Source organism: Aquarana catesbeiana, linkage group LG03 (genome assembly GCF_042186555.1).
Source record: "Aquarana catesbeiana isolate 2022-GZ linkage group LG03, ASM4218655v1, whole genome shotgun sequence".
Taxonomy (NCBI): domain Eukaryota; kingdom Metazoa; phylum Chordata; class Amphibia; order Anura; family Ranidae; genus Aquarana; species Aquarana catesbeiana.
The window spans coordinates 558,528,252-558,543,995 of record NC_133326.1 but is presented as its reverse complement, the minus strand read 5'-3'; the positions used below and the strand labels follow the sequence as shown (position 1 = coordinate 558,543,995).

At 45.6% G+C, this 15,744-nt stretch overlaps 1 protein-coding gene across 4 annotated transcripts in view; it reads right to left on the bottom strand.

Moving 5' to 3' along the window:
• ITPR2 (inositol 1,4,5-trisphosphate receptor type 2) overlaps window positions 1–15,744 on the bottom strand; it is a 518,259-nt gene that overhangs the window by 431,024 nt on the left and 71,491 nt on the right. For all 4 annotated transcript variants that reach the window (XM_073621752.1, XM_073621753.1, XM_073621755.1 and 1 more), the window contains exon 2: window positions 9,528–9,598. In XM_073621752.1, coding sequence (XP_073477853.1) covers window positions 9,528–9,598 — 71 coding nt within the window. The remainder of the gene's footprint in view (window positions 1–9,527; window positions 9,599–15,744) is intronic.

Below are 15,744 nucleotides of genomic sequence, written 5' to 3'. Positions count from 1 at the left end.
GTCCCAAGTGGTCCCCGCTCTCTGCTGGGAGCTGTGTGTTCCCAGCAGACAGCGCGGTGGGGACGGGAAGAGGCGTAGACTCCCATGGGAGTCTATGCCAGAAGTGGGTGCAAATACCTGTCTTAGACAGGTATCTGCACCCCCCTCCCCCCTGAAAGGTGCCAAATGTGACACCGGAGGGGGGGAGGGTTCCGAAAAGCGGAAGTTCCATTTTTGTGTGGAACTCCGCTTTAAGAAAGTAATCAAAGTGTAATACCACTGTTCTTATGTCCAAAATAATATTATTTTCATTCACAGGCAGAATAACAAAGAATAAAACATCCAACATGTTTCAGGGATTAAAAACATGCTCCTCATTTATTGGGGCTGCATTTAAAAACAAGGTGTACAAAACAAGGAGTATAAAATATGAAATAAATGCATAAAATGGAAATGACTTATAAACTATCTATAGGTTTATGAGTAAACAAGAATAAAAATGTTTAAAAAAAAAAACATGATTCTTGCGGGATGTGAATATAAAGATATTAGTCCTATAGTTCAAAAACATAGAGCACTATAAACTCATAAAATAATAGCTAGTGGTAGTCACATTTAACTGGACTTGTTCTGTAATGTTGAAAATGATTCATAGCTTATCCAAACCGCTTCTTTAGTTCTAATGAGTGTCAGGAACATTCCCCGGCATTTATATTCACACAGGTAGCACTTACACCTTATCCCAATCCCGATGGGATGTGTCAAAGTAAATGTTGATTGTTCATGTACATGTTCATGACTGGGAGATTTTAAATTGGGTAACCACCCTGTTCCAGTTACATAATCCTGCCACTGGTGTCAAGAAATGTGCATAGGTTTTAATGATTTTATTCACATAGCTCCTTGAAAAAGTCACGTGACTGTGGTGCAACGCGTGGGAGGAGCCAAGGAAGCTCTGTGCAGATCAGCAGTATCACACAGTGTACTGCAGTGAATCTGCTCCTGTGTAAGGCGGCTGACTGCTATAGTAAAACCTGCATATGCCTTATCATTATAAGGCACACGTGAGTGGATTGAAGTTTGCCTGTGTATTTTGGTATCCTAACTATTGCACAATGATTGTTTTTTTCTCTTATCTGCCTGTTAAATGAGATCTGTTTATGATTCTCACATTGGTTGTGAACAGAAGCAAAAGAAACATTGTTACTATAAATGTCAATGAGCACCTTAATTAAGCAAGTGTTTTTAAACAGCTTTGCTAGTGGGACTGGATCAAATCTTTATACCAATCGGATTCTACACTTGTATAATTGAACCTTCTGAATACATCCCTATATATTTATTTTTATGTTGATTTTTTATGTGGATTTTTTTACACATTTGGTGGCACTAATTTTTTATAATTTTACACTATTTTGATTGCTGGATTTTTTAGGAATTTTTACTCACCGCTGGATTTATTTGAGTATTTATATTTATTTATTTATATTTATTCATATATATTCATTTTTATGCACATTGTGAAGCGCTTCAAATATCATTATTTATTCTTTTTAAGTGACTCTGAAAACACTCTCTTTTGATAGCAGCCTCACTTGGTTTTATGTGTAATTATCAGCTATTTAGCATCACAGCGCTTTGTGTTTTATATATTCTCTTTAATCTAGCATCCTCCTGTGTCTCCCTTAGCTGGTCTGGATCCACCTCCCCATCTGAGCTGTGGTTTGACCTGACCTGGCTTTCTGTTGTCCCCCCATCCTCCTCTACCTTAGCTAGAGGCAGTGACTGTGAGGGCGGGAGGAGAGCACTAGGCCCCCCTCTGGAGAGGCTTTCCTGGGAGGATGTGCCTTCTCTAGGGGCAAGCTGCTCTGGGTCAGGACCCTGGGCTGCTGACTGCCCAGCGGCTTCGCGGAAAGATTTGACTGTTGCCAGCATTTCTGTCTGCATAGATGAAAAAACTTTTTCATAAAATTATAAGCCTCTTTCCCTGCTAATTTATTGATACATTTATAGCAGAAGAGTTTAAAGAAGATATAAATCTAGTAATGGTAAACTAGTACCTTAAAACATAATATCAGCCGCTGGCAGGCATGGTTGAAAGAGAGACGATTCTCCTCCCAGCGATTGGCCAGGAAACTGTTGGGAAGGGAGAGGGGAGGAAAGCTGGCTGGATCACACAAAGAGGGGAACTCCTTCTCTGACACAGCTTGTATCTGAAACGCCAGCCACTGTCAAACAAAATCCCGCCTCCTGGACCGACTCACAAGTCCAATGCCAAGAAAATTGAAGTAGTGTGTTGTCTATCATAGGAGCTGGTCCAAGAGGCGTGACTTTGTTTGACTGCAGCCGGCGTTTCAGATACAAGCTGTGTCACAGAGGGAGATCCTCTCTTTGACCTGGTCGGCTCTCCTTCCTGTGATCCCTGTGCAGAGATAGGCTGCATTCATGGGCACTAATGAGGCTGCATTCATGGGCACTGACAGGCTGCGCTGATGGGCACTGACAGGCTGCGCTGATGGGCACTGATAGACTGCGTTGATGGGCTGCACTGATGAGCACTAATGAGGCTGCATTGATGGGCACTGAGAAGGCTGCACTGATGGGCACTGATAGGCTGCACTGATGGGCACTGATGAGGCTGCATTGAAGGGAACTGATGAAGCTGCACTGAAGGGCACTAATAGACTGCATTGATGGGCACTTATGGGGCGGCACTAATAGGCTGCATATATGTACATTGCTCTAAGGCAGCCCGGTGAGTAGAAACCCCCCTTGGAAAGGGGGGGGGGGGGGGGGGCGAGAGGTCCTGGCTTCTAGGGGTCTGAGAATTCCTGGGCCAGCCAGAACAAGCCCGCAGTTAGGGGAAGACAGAGTAAAAATTACATGTATGCTCTTTCCCTGCTGCTCCAAAAAGCATACGTGGAGGGTGCGAGCCCTGTATGCAAACAGATACTTAGAAGAAAAGAAGGATGGACGGTCGCACTCCTATGCAATTTCTTTATTTAAGTGCCAGATAGAAATTGAACTACAGGTATCAGCTTACATGTTTCACAACAAGGTCGGGTGCTTACTAATAGGCTGCACTGATGGGTACTCATGTGGCTGCATTGATGGGCACTGATAAGCTGGCACAGATAAGGCTGCACTGATGGGTACTGATGAGGTGGCATGGATGAGGCGGCACTGATGGGCATTGTTATGCTGCACTGATTAATATGATGCACTGATGGGCACTGATAGGCTGCATTTATGGGCACTGATGAGGCTGCATTCATGGGCACTGACAGGCTGCTCTGATGGGCTGCACTGATGGGCACTAATGAGGCTGCATTGATGGACACCGATAAGGCTGCACTGATGGGCACTGATAGGCTGCATTGGTGGGCACTGATGAGGCTGGGGTGGCACTAATAGGGTGCATATATGTACATCGCTCTAAGGCAGCCCAGTGAGTAGAAACCCCCCCTGGAAAGGGTGGGGGGATGGGGTGAGAGGTCCTGGCTTCTAGGGGTCTGAGAATTCCTGGGCCAGCAAGAACAAGCCCACAGTTAGGGGGAAGACAGAGTAAAAATTACATGTATGCTCTTTCCCTGATGCTCCAAAAAGCCTACGTGGAGGGTGCGAACAGATACTTAGAAGAAAAGAAGGATGGACGGCCGCACTCCTATGCAATTTCTTTATTCAAGTGCCGGATACAAATTGAACTACGGGTATCAGCTTACATGTTTCACACCAAGGTCGGGTGTTTACTAATAGGCTGCACTGATGGGTACTCATGTGGCTGCATTGATGGGCACTGATAAGCTGGCACTGAAAAAGGCTGCACTGATGGGTACTGATGAGGTGGCATGGATGAGGCGGCACTGATGGGCATTGTTATGCTGCACTGATTAATATGATGCACTGATGGGCACTGATAGGCTGCATTGATGGGCACTGATGAGGCTGCACTGATGGGCACTGATAAAGTTGTTGTTGTTAACCACTTGCTTACAGGGCACCTAAACCCCCCTCCTGCCCAGACCAATTTTCAGCTTTAGCGCCATCACTCTTTGAATGACAATTGCGCGACACTGTATCCAAATGAAATTTTTATCATTTTTTTTTCCACAAATAGAGCTTTCTTTTGGTGATATTTGATCAAATCTGGGTTTTTATTTTTTGTTAAAAAAATTGAAAAAAACGATTTTCTAAAAAAAAAAAAAAAAAAAAATACAAAACCGTTTTATATTTTGTTAATACATTTTGCAAACAGGTAATTTTTCTCCTTCATTGACTTCATAGGCTGCACTGATGGACACTGATAGGGCGGCACTGATAAGGTGGCACTGATGGGCACTGATCAGTGCACTAAGAGGTGGCAATGATGGGCGGCACTGAAGGGCACTAATAGGTGGCACTGATAGCTGGCACTGATGGGCACTGATGGGTGGCAGTGATGGGCACTGATCAGCACTGGTAGGTGACACTGATAGGCAGCACTGCTAAGTGGCACTGACTGGCACCACTGGTGGGCATTGATAGGTGGCAAGTGTGGGCACTGATTGCTGGCACTTACGTACTGTAGGCCCTGATTCATGGCATTGTGGGCATTGATTCGTGACACTGGCAGGTGGCACTGGCAGGCGGTACTGGTGGGCACATATGAGGCGACTTCGCCTCTTCCTCTTCGGGACCGATGTCCCTTCAAATAGAAGCCGGCGATCGGCTTTTTTTCTCCTCACGCTGTCAGCATGAGAAGAAAAAAAAAAAGATTACTTCTGCTTACATCACGTGATCAGCTGTCATTGGCTGACAGTGGATCACGTGGTAAGGGGCCGGGATCCGGTGATTACAGCGCGCGCGCCCTTCGGGGGGCGTGGCGAGCCTTCAATGGGGAGGACATCTATTGATGGCCTCCCGGCAAAGCGGATCTGAAGCAGTTAAAGCAGGGGTTCACCCACACTGCCAAAAAAAAAAATATTAAAAGCCAGCAGCTACAAATACTGCAGCTGCTGACTTTTAATACATGGCCACTTACCTGTCCCAGGGTCCAGCGATGTCGGCAGGGGACGCCGAGAACCCGCTCGGTTCTCGGCAGCTGCCGCCGCCATCCTAGGTGAGGGAATCAGGAAGTGAAGCGTTGCGGCTTCACTTCCTGGTTCCCTACTGCGCATGCGCGAGTCGCGCTGCGCGTCCCAAGGGGTCCCCGCTCTCTCCTGGGAGCTGTGTGTTCCCAGGAGACAGCGCGGTGGGGACGGGAAGAGGCGTAGACTCCCATGGGAGTCTATGCCGGAAGTGGGTGCAAATACCTGTCTTAGACAGGTATCTGCACCCCCCTCCTCCCTGAAAGGTGCCAAATGTGACACCGGAGGGGGGGAGGGTTCCGAAAAGCGGAAGTTCCATTTTTGTGTGGAACTCCGCTTTAATATTTATTTTTTATAACTTAAATCTGCATAAAACATTTAACAATGTCATTTCATGCGATAATTTATGGACATGATTAGGGGCAGGGCAGGGTAGGGGTTGGGTGGGGCGAATGGTGGCAAGCAACTCTTAAGACCTAGGTAGTAGCTCAGGGCTTGACATTTTGACCTCTGCTGTAAGAGATACAGTATATAATGAGACTGTATGAATCATGACAAATGATAAATGACTATAGAATACAGATGGCATATTCTAGAGCAGGTTCCCAGTAATTAATATAGTACCAGGCAAGGAAAATAAGCAATAACAAAAATATCCAATATTGGGTCTCATTGATACAGAGGAAAAAAATGTAAGAATGATATTTAGAAAACATTTCAGTGCAATAAAACATGTATAAAGGGAGTTGTTCATTCCCAGTAAAACTTGAGTCTAAGGCCCGGTTCACACTGGTGCAACATACGCTCCGACTTTGGGAGCACGTCGCATGACGAGTACAAATCAATGTTCCCTATGAGAGCCGTCTTAAGTGGTCTGACTCAAGTTGGTCTGACTTTAGAAAAGGTTCCTGCACTACTTTGGTCTGACTTTGGTCCATTTTTAGCCCATTCACTATCACTGAAGTCAGATCAATGTTGAATCCTCATCTTAACCATCCGACTTGTGACATCCAACATGGTGAGTTATGTCACACTGGGATTGTTTCGATTGATCAAAGGACAAGCCAGACTATCTCAAAGTAGGAGCAAAATCTTATCCTGTTCATTCAAGTCGGATGGATGTAGGACTGAAGTAGGACTGATGTAGGACTGATGTCGCAGGACAAAGTAGGATGACAGTCGTACATGGGGGTGGGATATTGCATGTAGATTAATGGAGGCTTCACCTCCCTGTTATTCTAAGACACAAGCTGGAGGGGCGTGACACAGCCTGTGACTGGCAGAAATCTGCCCACACCATGTTATTTCCACAAAATAATAAAGATTTAATTTCAAATATTTATTTGTATGCCGATTTAAAACAGTTTCTTGATATTATTTTTTTTTTAACTCTGTATTCCAAAGGCTGTTTTTTTATTTTGAACATGTGACCAGCAGCAGAAGACTAGAAGCTCCTCCTGTATTTGTTTCCCTGCAGACAGACTGGGAAAGATCTGGGTCATGTGACAGCTTTATATCAATTAGGAAAAAGGTACTTGGATGTTTTTTGTTTTCTTTTATTAAAACAATTACAGTGCCGCCCATCATCCACAAATAGAAATAGAAGGCATAATATATATTAAACAGAGTGTGTTTAGCATCACTTTAAATATCTAGTTGTCCTAGATCATTCTGGCAACTCCTTCTATAGCTCCTATGACTAAGCCAATAGGAAGAAGCAGTATGCATTTTCGTACTTCTGATTCTGTTCTCAGTTAATAGGCTGGAAAATCAATGTGCAATAAGTGGTTCCAACAGTTGCCACTTAACCCCCATACCCTCGAGTGGCTTTAGAGCTAAACCCAAATTGCATCTTTAATCTCTTGCTGACCAGCCTCCACAGATATACTGCGGCAGGTTTGCTCGGCTGCGGGAATTGCCGTAGGTGTACCTTGGTTCGTGCACAGGGTTTTGTGGGCACGTGTGCCGATTTGCCAACAGGGGAGCCAATCAGTGGGTCCGGTGGCCACCGTAATCGTTCCCCGCAGAGACAGAAGGGGGTTCTGCCTGTGTAAACAAGGCAGATCTCCATTCTGACAGGGGATGACACAGGATCTTGTCTTCCTGCTATACAGGAAGATGGATCTGTGTGTTGTCCGAGGCAGCCCATCCCCTACACAGTTAGAAACACACTGAGGGAACACATTTAACCATTTGATCGCCCCTGATGTTAACCCCTTCTCTGCCAGTGTCATTGGTACAATTTCAGTGCATATTTTTAGCACTGATCACTGTAATAATGTCACTGGTTCCCAAAAAAGTGTCAAAATTGTAAGCTAGGCGTCTGATCTGTCTGCCGCAATGTCACAGTCCCACTAAAAATCGCTGATCACCGCCATTACTAGTAAAAAAAAAAAATAATAATAATATAAAATGCCATAAATCTTTCCCCTATTTTGTAGATGCTATAACTTTTGCGTAAACCAATCAATATATGCTTATTGGGGTTTTTTACTAAAAATATGTAGCAGAATACATATCGGCCTAAACTGATGAATAAACTTCTTTTTTTTAATTTTTTTTTTGGAAATGTTTATAGCAGAAAGTTAAAAATATAGTTTTTTTTTTCAAAATTGTCACTCTCTTTTTGTTTATAGCAAAAAAAATATATACTGCAGAAGTGATCAAATACCACCAAAATAAAGCTTATTTGTGGGAAAAAAGGGACATAAATTTTATTTGGGTACCGCGTCGCACGACCGCGCAATTGTCAGTTAAAATAACGCAGTGCCGTATCACAAAAAATGGCCTGGTCAGGAAGGGGGTAAATCCTTTTGAGGCTGAAGTGGTTAAAGTGATATTAAAAGTATTTTTTTTATTTTTTAAATAACAAACATGTTATACTTACCTGCTCTGTGCAGTGGTTTTGCACAGAGCAGCCCAGATCCTCCTCTTCTCAGGTCCCCCGCCGGCACTCCTGGCCCCTCCTCTTCTCTGAGTGCCCCCATAGCAAGCTGCTTGCTACGGGGGCACTCATGCCTTTTTAGTATTTTTCGTTTCGTTTTTTAACCATTTTCACATTCTTCACTAGCTCACTGTGACTATATTTCACACTTTCAACTCTATTTCTTATCACTGTTATGCCCTATACACACGGTCGGACATTGATCGGACATTCCGACAACAAAATCCTAGGATTTTTTCTGACGGATGTTGGCTCAAACTTGTCTTGCATACACACGGTCACACAAAGTTGTCGGAAAATCCAATCGTTCTAAACGCGGTGACGTAAAACACGTATGCCGGGACTCTAAACGGGGCAGTAGCCAATAGCTTTCATCTCTTTATTTATTCTGAGCATGCATAGCACTTTGTGCGTCAGATTTGTGTACACACGATCGGAAATTCCGACAACGGATTTTGTTGTCGGAAAATTTTATAGCAAGCTCTCAAACTTTGTGTGTCAGAAATTCCGATGGAAAATGTGTGATGAAGTCTACACACGGTCAGAATTTCCGACAACAAGGTCCTATCACACATTTTCCGTCGGAAAATCTGACCGTGTGTACGGGGCATTAGTGTCAGAGTTTAAAGACAAGGTCATCTTTGGCATATTCTATATCAATTATATGAATATAGTCATCATTATTATATTAATATCATGCCTAAAAAAAACCCTGGGGGACCCTTTCTCCATTTTTTCCGGGGGCACTCATGATTGCTCACTTCTGAGCCCTGCTCTGTGTGTTCCCTGCTCCCTCCTCACTGGCTGTGAGCTGTGATTGACAGAACCAATGGCTCCTGCTGCTGTCTCTCAGCCAATCAGAAGGCAGAGACCCAGGAGAGCAGCCACTCTCATGCACATCGCTGGATTGCGCAAGTAAGTATTGATGGGGGGGGGGGGGCGATGGAGGGGGAGGTGCTTACTGAAGTTTTTTTTACCGTCATGCATAGAATGTATGAAGTTTAAAAACCTTCAGCCTGTAGAAGCACTTTAAAAAGGGCATCAGATTTCTGAGTTTGGTGACCTATTTAAGAGTTTAGTTTGGATCTCCATTGTGCAGTCTTCTCTGCTGACCAACATCTTGATTGAGTGAATTATAGCTGGTTTGACCTTTGAAATAATCCTCAACCCCAATTCCTATTGTCCATTTTTATTCTAAAGGCCAGCTGGTGGTTCTCCCGACACTGACCAGAGGCTTGACCACCAACTACAGGTAAGCTCTCACACCTGACATAATATCTCATCACCTTGCTTGACGCTTGCTTGACACTGGTCATTCTTCATCTCAACCTCTGCTACAGCCAAATTTTTTTTTTTTCATTGGTCACTTTATTTAGATTCTATAATCCAGAACATAAGAACATAGGGTCAGCCGGATATAATCAGGCACAAACCTTCCTAACTGTTGGTTGCAGAGGGGGGTCACTAAGTATGACTAAGTAGCCCGCCCTTACAAGAACATTAAGCTTAGAAAAGAGAACAATTGCCATGAAGCTTACCTCTGAATTTTTTGGGTGGATTGGCCAGGTCTCCAGCCTCTGGGTTAACCACACATCTATCATCCACCAACCTATGGACATAAAAAAAAAGAAACATCTTCAATATAATTCAAGTTTTAAACATGAGAGGATCAAATATTGACAAAGCAAAAGTTCAAAACTGGCTAAGATTAGCAGAATCAACAATGACACATTGCAGGATTAGAAAAAATATACGTAATCCCGCAGATACATTGGAGTTTCTCAAAACTGAACAAGTTAAAGAAGCAGGACAGTCACTGTGCCTAAACAATTAGGGGTCTACCTATAAAGCAGGGATGTAACTTTCACCACACATTCTCTGGTGGACAATCAATGAACCTGGGAGATTTACCTGCACAGAATGTTTGCTGAATGTAAGATTTACTGCTTTATAAGGCCTCATTCACACGGGCATACTTAGTGCATCCATTATATCTGGTCTACCACAGTACACAGAACATGGAAATGCATTTATTTTAGTAAATATAAACTGCTAAATATCTTTTCTCATCAGCAGTATATAGCAGTCTTGTGACTTCTATGAGTGCCTGGTTAAAGATTGTAGGAGGAACTTTCATTCTCCTCTGCTGGTCCTACGAGGCTGCAGGACCCCTGACCCTCTGTCTGGACAATGCTGATTGGCCCTGTGCTGATCACATGCAACCTCCCATAAATAATTTTTCAAAATGCTTTAGCAATAGACACCAAACTGAGGATGTGCAGAGTGTCCCCAATGCTCTGTACTATCAGGAGATTGATTGGGGGCTGTGGAAGAAGGGAAGGATCAAAGAAGACAGGATCAAGCAGCCTTTTTACACAATGCGGTGGATTAACCCCTTAGATTCCACAGTGAGTATAACAAGCATGCTTTACTGCATATACAGACTGATTTTACGGTTGTGGGTTAAGTATCACTTTAATTGTACACCAGCATGAGGGCCATGTTTGCCCGCAAGGGGATACACGGGACATCATGCAGGCAGTCCCATTCATGTCAACTGGGAAGCAACAGCTGCACAGACACAACCATTGCTCCAAATTTGATAGCCGTGTGAGTGCTGGTCCCCGAATGCACACTGTCTGTCCGAACGTCTGATAGTAGAGGAACAAGCAGAAATGACACTTAGTGTTCTGGACAGTGGCAGCCGCACCATTAGGGGCACAGCCCCCCTAATCCATGCGCCCGGCCCCTAATCTACATGCAGAGCGCCAGACGTATGGTTTTCTTTTTAAGCACATGATTAGAGCCAGAGGCTGTAATTGACTTTAAAAAAGGGTGGGCTCGGGGTGCAGAGCACTGCTCGGGCGGTCGCGGCAGTGCGAGTGAGGGGGGAAGGTTTGTTTGTCGCACTTCACGGAAGTGAGCTTTTTTTTACATGGGCTCGCATATCTCCCTTTGTGCTAGGAGCGTGCCACACAGGATTAGTGTTAGGGTCAAGGTCGGGGTCAAAGGTCACGTCAGCATATTTTGGGCAGAATTTAAAAAAAAAATGTATTAGTATCAGTGTCAGTGTGTTTTAGGCAGAATTTAAAAAAAAAGCAAAATGTGCAGCATTATTTCTGGGCTGTACTACAGGTACGAACAACACCTAACATACACATATGTGGTATCGCTGCAATCGTCAGGAGCAGAAATTTTTTTATGGTAGTAAATTGTGATAATAGCAAAAAATATACAGCTAAATTTGAAAAAAAAAAAAAAAAAAGGGGCGTGTCCGGATGTGAGCAGCGGCGGACGTGTTGGAGAGGAGCTCCGGGTATCCTGAACACCATCCTCTGCCATCCGTGCCACAAATTTGAAAAAAAGTCAGAATACCTGCCTGTAGGCTTCTCCTACAACATCTGCTACTCCCTGTGCCTATATTACAACTCTCGGGCCCGTGATCTTCTGGGGATCCCTTGCCGAACCACGGCTGCGGCCGCCGCCATTCTTGGGGTCACAGCAAGCTGGAGGAAGCTGTCCCTGGCCTGGTGAAGAGGTAAGGGAACTCCTTACCATCCGACCTACCCCCCCAGGTGTTTGTCAGAGCTGGGTGGTCCGTGGGGCCGTTTAAATCGTCCGCCGCGGCCGCGGCCTAGTGCGGCCTAGCGAAGCCTCCAGGCCACCGCACTTTCCTACACCGCCGGCCGGCGGAGGAGCGCCGCGGCCGGCCTGCTTTGTAATTGAGGGCGGGGACACTGCTGCGCTCGCACATCCCATCATCCCTTCACCATCCAGCAGAAAAACGGCTCAGTTAGCTGGTGGTGGCTGTTATACGTGGGCTGGGTGAGGAGTCCTGGGGCCCAGCATCCTGATTTACCCCTCTACCTTCATCTTGGCTACTTGGGCCTCTCCTGCATAGTGCCCACGATCGGCTCTTCCCACTGAATTGTCACTACTAGCAAGTTACACGGGGGGCTGCTGGCGACTACTGCCCACCTCTCTGTGCTGCGGACTTCTGGGACTAAATACCTGCGGCATACCTGTAGTACCCTTCTAACCGCTGCACTGGGCCCTGAAGTCTATCCTCTGTTGGGACTGGGATCCTAAAATCTGTACCGCACTGCTGACTTGAAAATACCCCAGTGGTGAACACTATTACAGTGACTGACTGGCTGCTGTGTGGCTGTGGGGGTGCCCTCTCTCTCCCCTCATTCTGATTGTACACTGAAGGCTGATTATTACCCAGCTCCATTTTATCAACCTCTTGCCTTCAGCTTCATGGGCCCTAAGCAACGGCCCAAAAATTCATCCACACCAGGCCGCTCAGCCCCTATACCGGCTACACAGCCTGACTCTTCTCTCATAGGGAGGCTGCAGGAACTGCTGACCGAATTAGCCATGGAGCACGAGGCTTCGCCGAGTGCGGCTCTCCCTGCCCCGCCCTCCCAGGACAGCACCGCATTGATCCTGGCCGCCATTGAACAAAGCAAAACCTCCATGCTGGTGAGAATAGACCGATTAGCTGAAGAATGTAATCTCATTAGAAACGACCTGGATAAGATTAGGGGCAGGCTGACTGAAACGGAAACCAGAATTTCTGCCACTGAAGATCTTACAACTACCCACTCCAATACCATAGCGGAATTGCAACGCACAGTACAATCGCTTGTCGCCAAAGCCGATGACGCAGAAAACAGGGCGAGACGCAACAATGTTCGAGTCCTGGGTCTCCCTGAGGGGGAGGAAGGTGACAGACCGGCGGAGTTCGCGGAAGAGTTCTTCAAAAATCTGCTAGGCCTCGCAGATATCTCCCCGACCTATGTCGTCGAGCGTGCCCATCGTGTACCCACGGGACGCACTATCCCTGGTGCGAGTCCCCGACCCTTCTTGGTTCGCTTCCTCAACTTCAGGGACCGAGACAGGATCCTTTCCGCAGCTCGCAAACATCCTTCGCTCCAGTATGGCAATTCTGCAGTCCTATTATTTCCGGATTTTTCAGCCGACCTGCAGCGCAAGAGGAAGTCCTTTAATGACGTCCGTAGACGCCTACGCGAAAAGGACATTAAATACAGTATGTTATACCCCAGTCGTCTCCGGGTCCCCCATAATGGCTCGGTCAGGTTCTTCGACTCTCCGGCTGATGCAGATGACTGGTTAAACAACCTGGGGTGAGCACCAGATATTATCCCTTACTACAAGTGGCTCCCCGATAGTTTCATAATAATTCTATCTCCCTTCCGGATCCGGGCTCGTGGGGATTTTGTCCAGTTACCAGTCTGTTGTATAGCCCCCTTGGGTCTTATCACCTAAAGTTGTTGCTAATTTACTCCTGAACTTCCATGCAGGACTTACCCGTTATGCTGAGTGGGAGACCAACCTAACCCCGGGAGCTGGCATGTTTAATCTACACCTGATTATGATTTTTCTCTTGCAAGAGCCATTGATCAACGGAGATTCCTCTAGTTCAGGACTAGACAGGCAGTACTTCTACATTCTTCTACCCCCGGAGCTACCTTATTGGACACACCTCACTACAGTATCTACCCCCCCCCCCCAGTTTTTCTTTACGCCAATTGAAGAGGCATCAGCGGCACTGAATCGCCGCACTTTGGAACTTTTCACAGAAGTCTGAAGTTCTAGGAGTTTTGAGTTCAGGTTTTAGGGTATTAAACTGGCCATAGTTCTGTTTTTCTTTTTTCTCTCTCTGTTAGGGGTACTTCATGGTCAGTAGGGAGTTTACAGGTTACAGTTTTTGTTTATTTTTTTTTTTTGTACGCTCTATATCCACTGACTGATGTATATATATATACATGTGTTCTGTCAATGCTCACCATGCCCAGTGTAAAATCTGTTCCCCTCTTTGCATTCTCCCTTGGGCCCAAGGGGGCTGATCCCTCGCAAGTAGATATCATTATGCTGTATTATAAATTGTTATTGCCTTTATGGAGTTAAAACTGATAACATGGAATGTACGAGGTCTTAATAACAAGGTAAAAAGGGCATTAATGTTCAAATACCTGAATAATCACAAACCCCATGTCTTGTTCCTGCAGGAGACCCATCTCCTGGGGAATAAGATCCTAGCACTACGTAGACCCTGGGTACGGCAAGCATTTCATGCAACGTACTCCAGTTACGCTAGAGGAGTGGCCATCTTATTAAACAAATCCCTTGCATATAAGGTCCTGCATCTTCATACTGATCAGGAAGGCCGATTCATAGTCCTCTTACTGGAGATTGGGGCAGTGGTCTATGCTTTAGTAAATGTATACATTCCCCCTCCTTTCAACCAACAGGTCCTCTACAAAATTTATGAACATTTAGCTATATTACAGTTCTCCAGACTTTACATAGCTGGAGACTTTAATTCTATTCTGGACCCATCTCTGGACTCGTCCAATCCAAATAGGGTGTTTTCACCGGACCTACTTCAATGGGCACAAGCACTTAATTACACTGAGATCTGGAGATGGAAGCACCAAACCACTAGGGTTTACTCCTTTCACTCCACCACTCATAAATCAGGCTCCAGGATCGACCTGGTCTTTGGCAACACCTGTGCCCTGGCGGCGGTGAGGGGGGTCTCGTACTTACCTGCGGGCCTCTCTGATCATGCGCCCTTAGAGGTCACCTTGGGGTTGTCTGACACCAGGAGTCGAGACTGTTGGCGTTTAGCACCAAAATGGTTACAGGACACGAGGGTGGAGGAGGAAGTCTCTCCTAAACTACAACAATATTGGGAGATCAATGAGAACTCAACCTCAGCACAGGTAGTCTGGGACGCCTTTAAGGCCAACACTAGGGGTGAATATATTTCAGCTATCAAGACGGTTCGTTCTGAGATGTCCTGTCAGGTCCAGGCCCTTGAGGAGGGAGAGGCTAAGGCAGCGGAGGCTTTTTCTGGTTCCCCGACTCGGGATCACTTCAGCCAGCTAGCTGAGGCAAGAAGAGCATTGTCTCTACATCTTGCATCGGCCACGCATCTGGATTTAAAATCTCTGGCGGGGAAGATCTTTGAGTCCGGAGACAAGAACAGCAAACTTCTAGCAAATTTAGTTGCGGACTCTAAAATGCAGACAGTGGTGTCAGAAATACGTGGTTCGGATGGTCAGGTGCTTTCTACTCCTGAGCAAATTTTGGATGAATTCAGATCCTTTTATGAAAAATTATATGAAGCAGTCCCTGGCTGGCCTGAGGACCGGCGTAGGGAGTTTTTACATTCCCTGCACCTACCCACTCTTTCACAGGAGGATCTTGAATTTTTAGATAAAGATTTTACCACTGAGGAGATAGAGGCAGCGATCTGTTCGTTCCCCAGTGGAAAAACACCGGGACCAGATGGCCTGCCGGGTGAATGGTACAGAATGTATGCCTCTTTAGTTGCACCAAAACTGTTGAAGGTCTTCTCTGAAAGTAAAAGGCAGATGTCCTTGCCCCCTTCTATGTACCAGGCACACATAGTCCTCATTCCTAAGCCCGGCAAAGACATATCCCTCTGTTCTTCCTATAGGCCGATCTCCTTGCTAAACTATGACCTCAAGATCTTGACAAAAATACTAGCGACCAGACTGCGGACGATTCTACCATCCCTAATTAATATAGACCAGACTGGTTTCATGCCAGGGAAATCAACAGATATAAATCTACGTAGAGTGTTTACACATCTTCAGCTGCCTCCTACTGAGTCCTCCACGAGGGTATTGGTTGCGCTAGATATTGAAAAGGCATTTGATTCGGTGGCATGGCCTTATATGTCTTCGGTTCTTGAGGTTA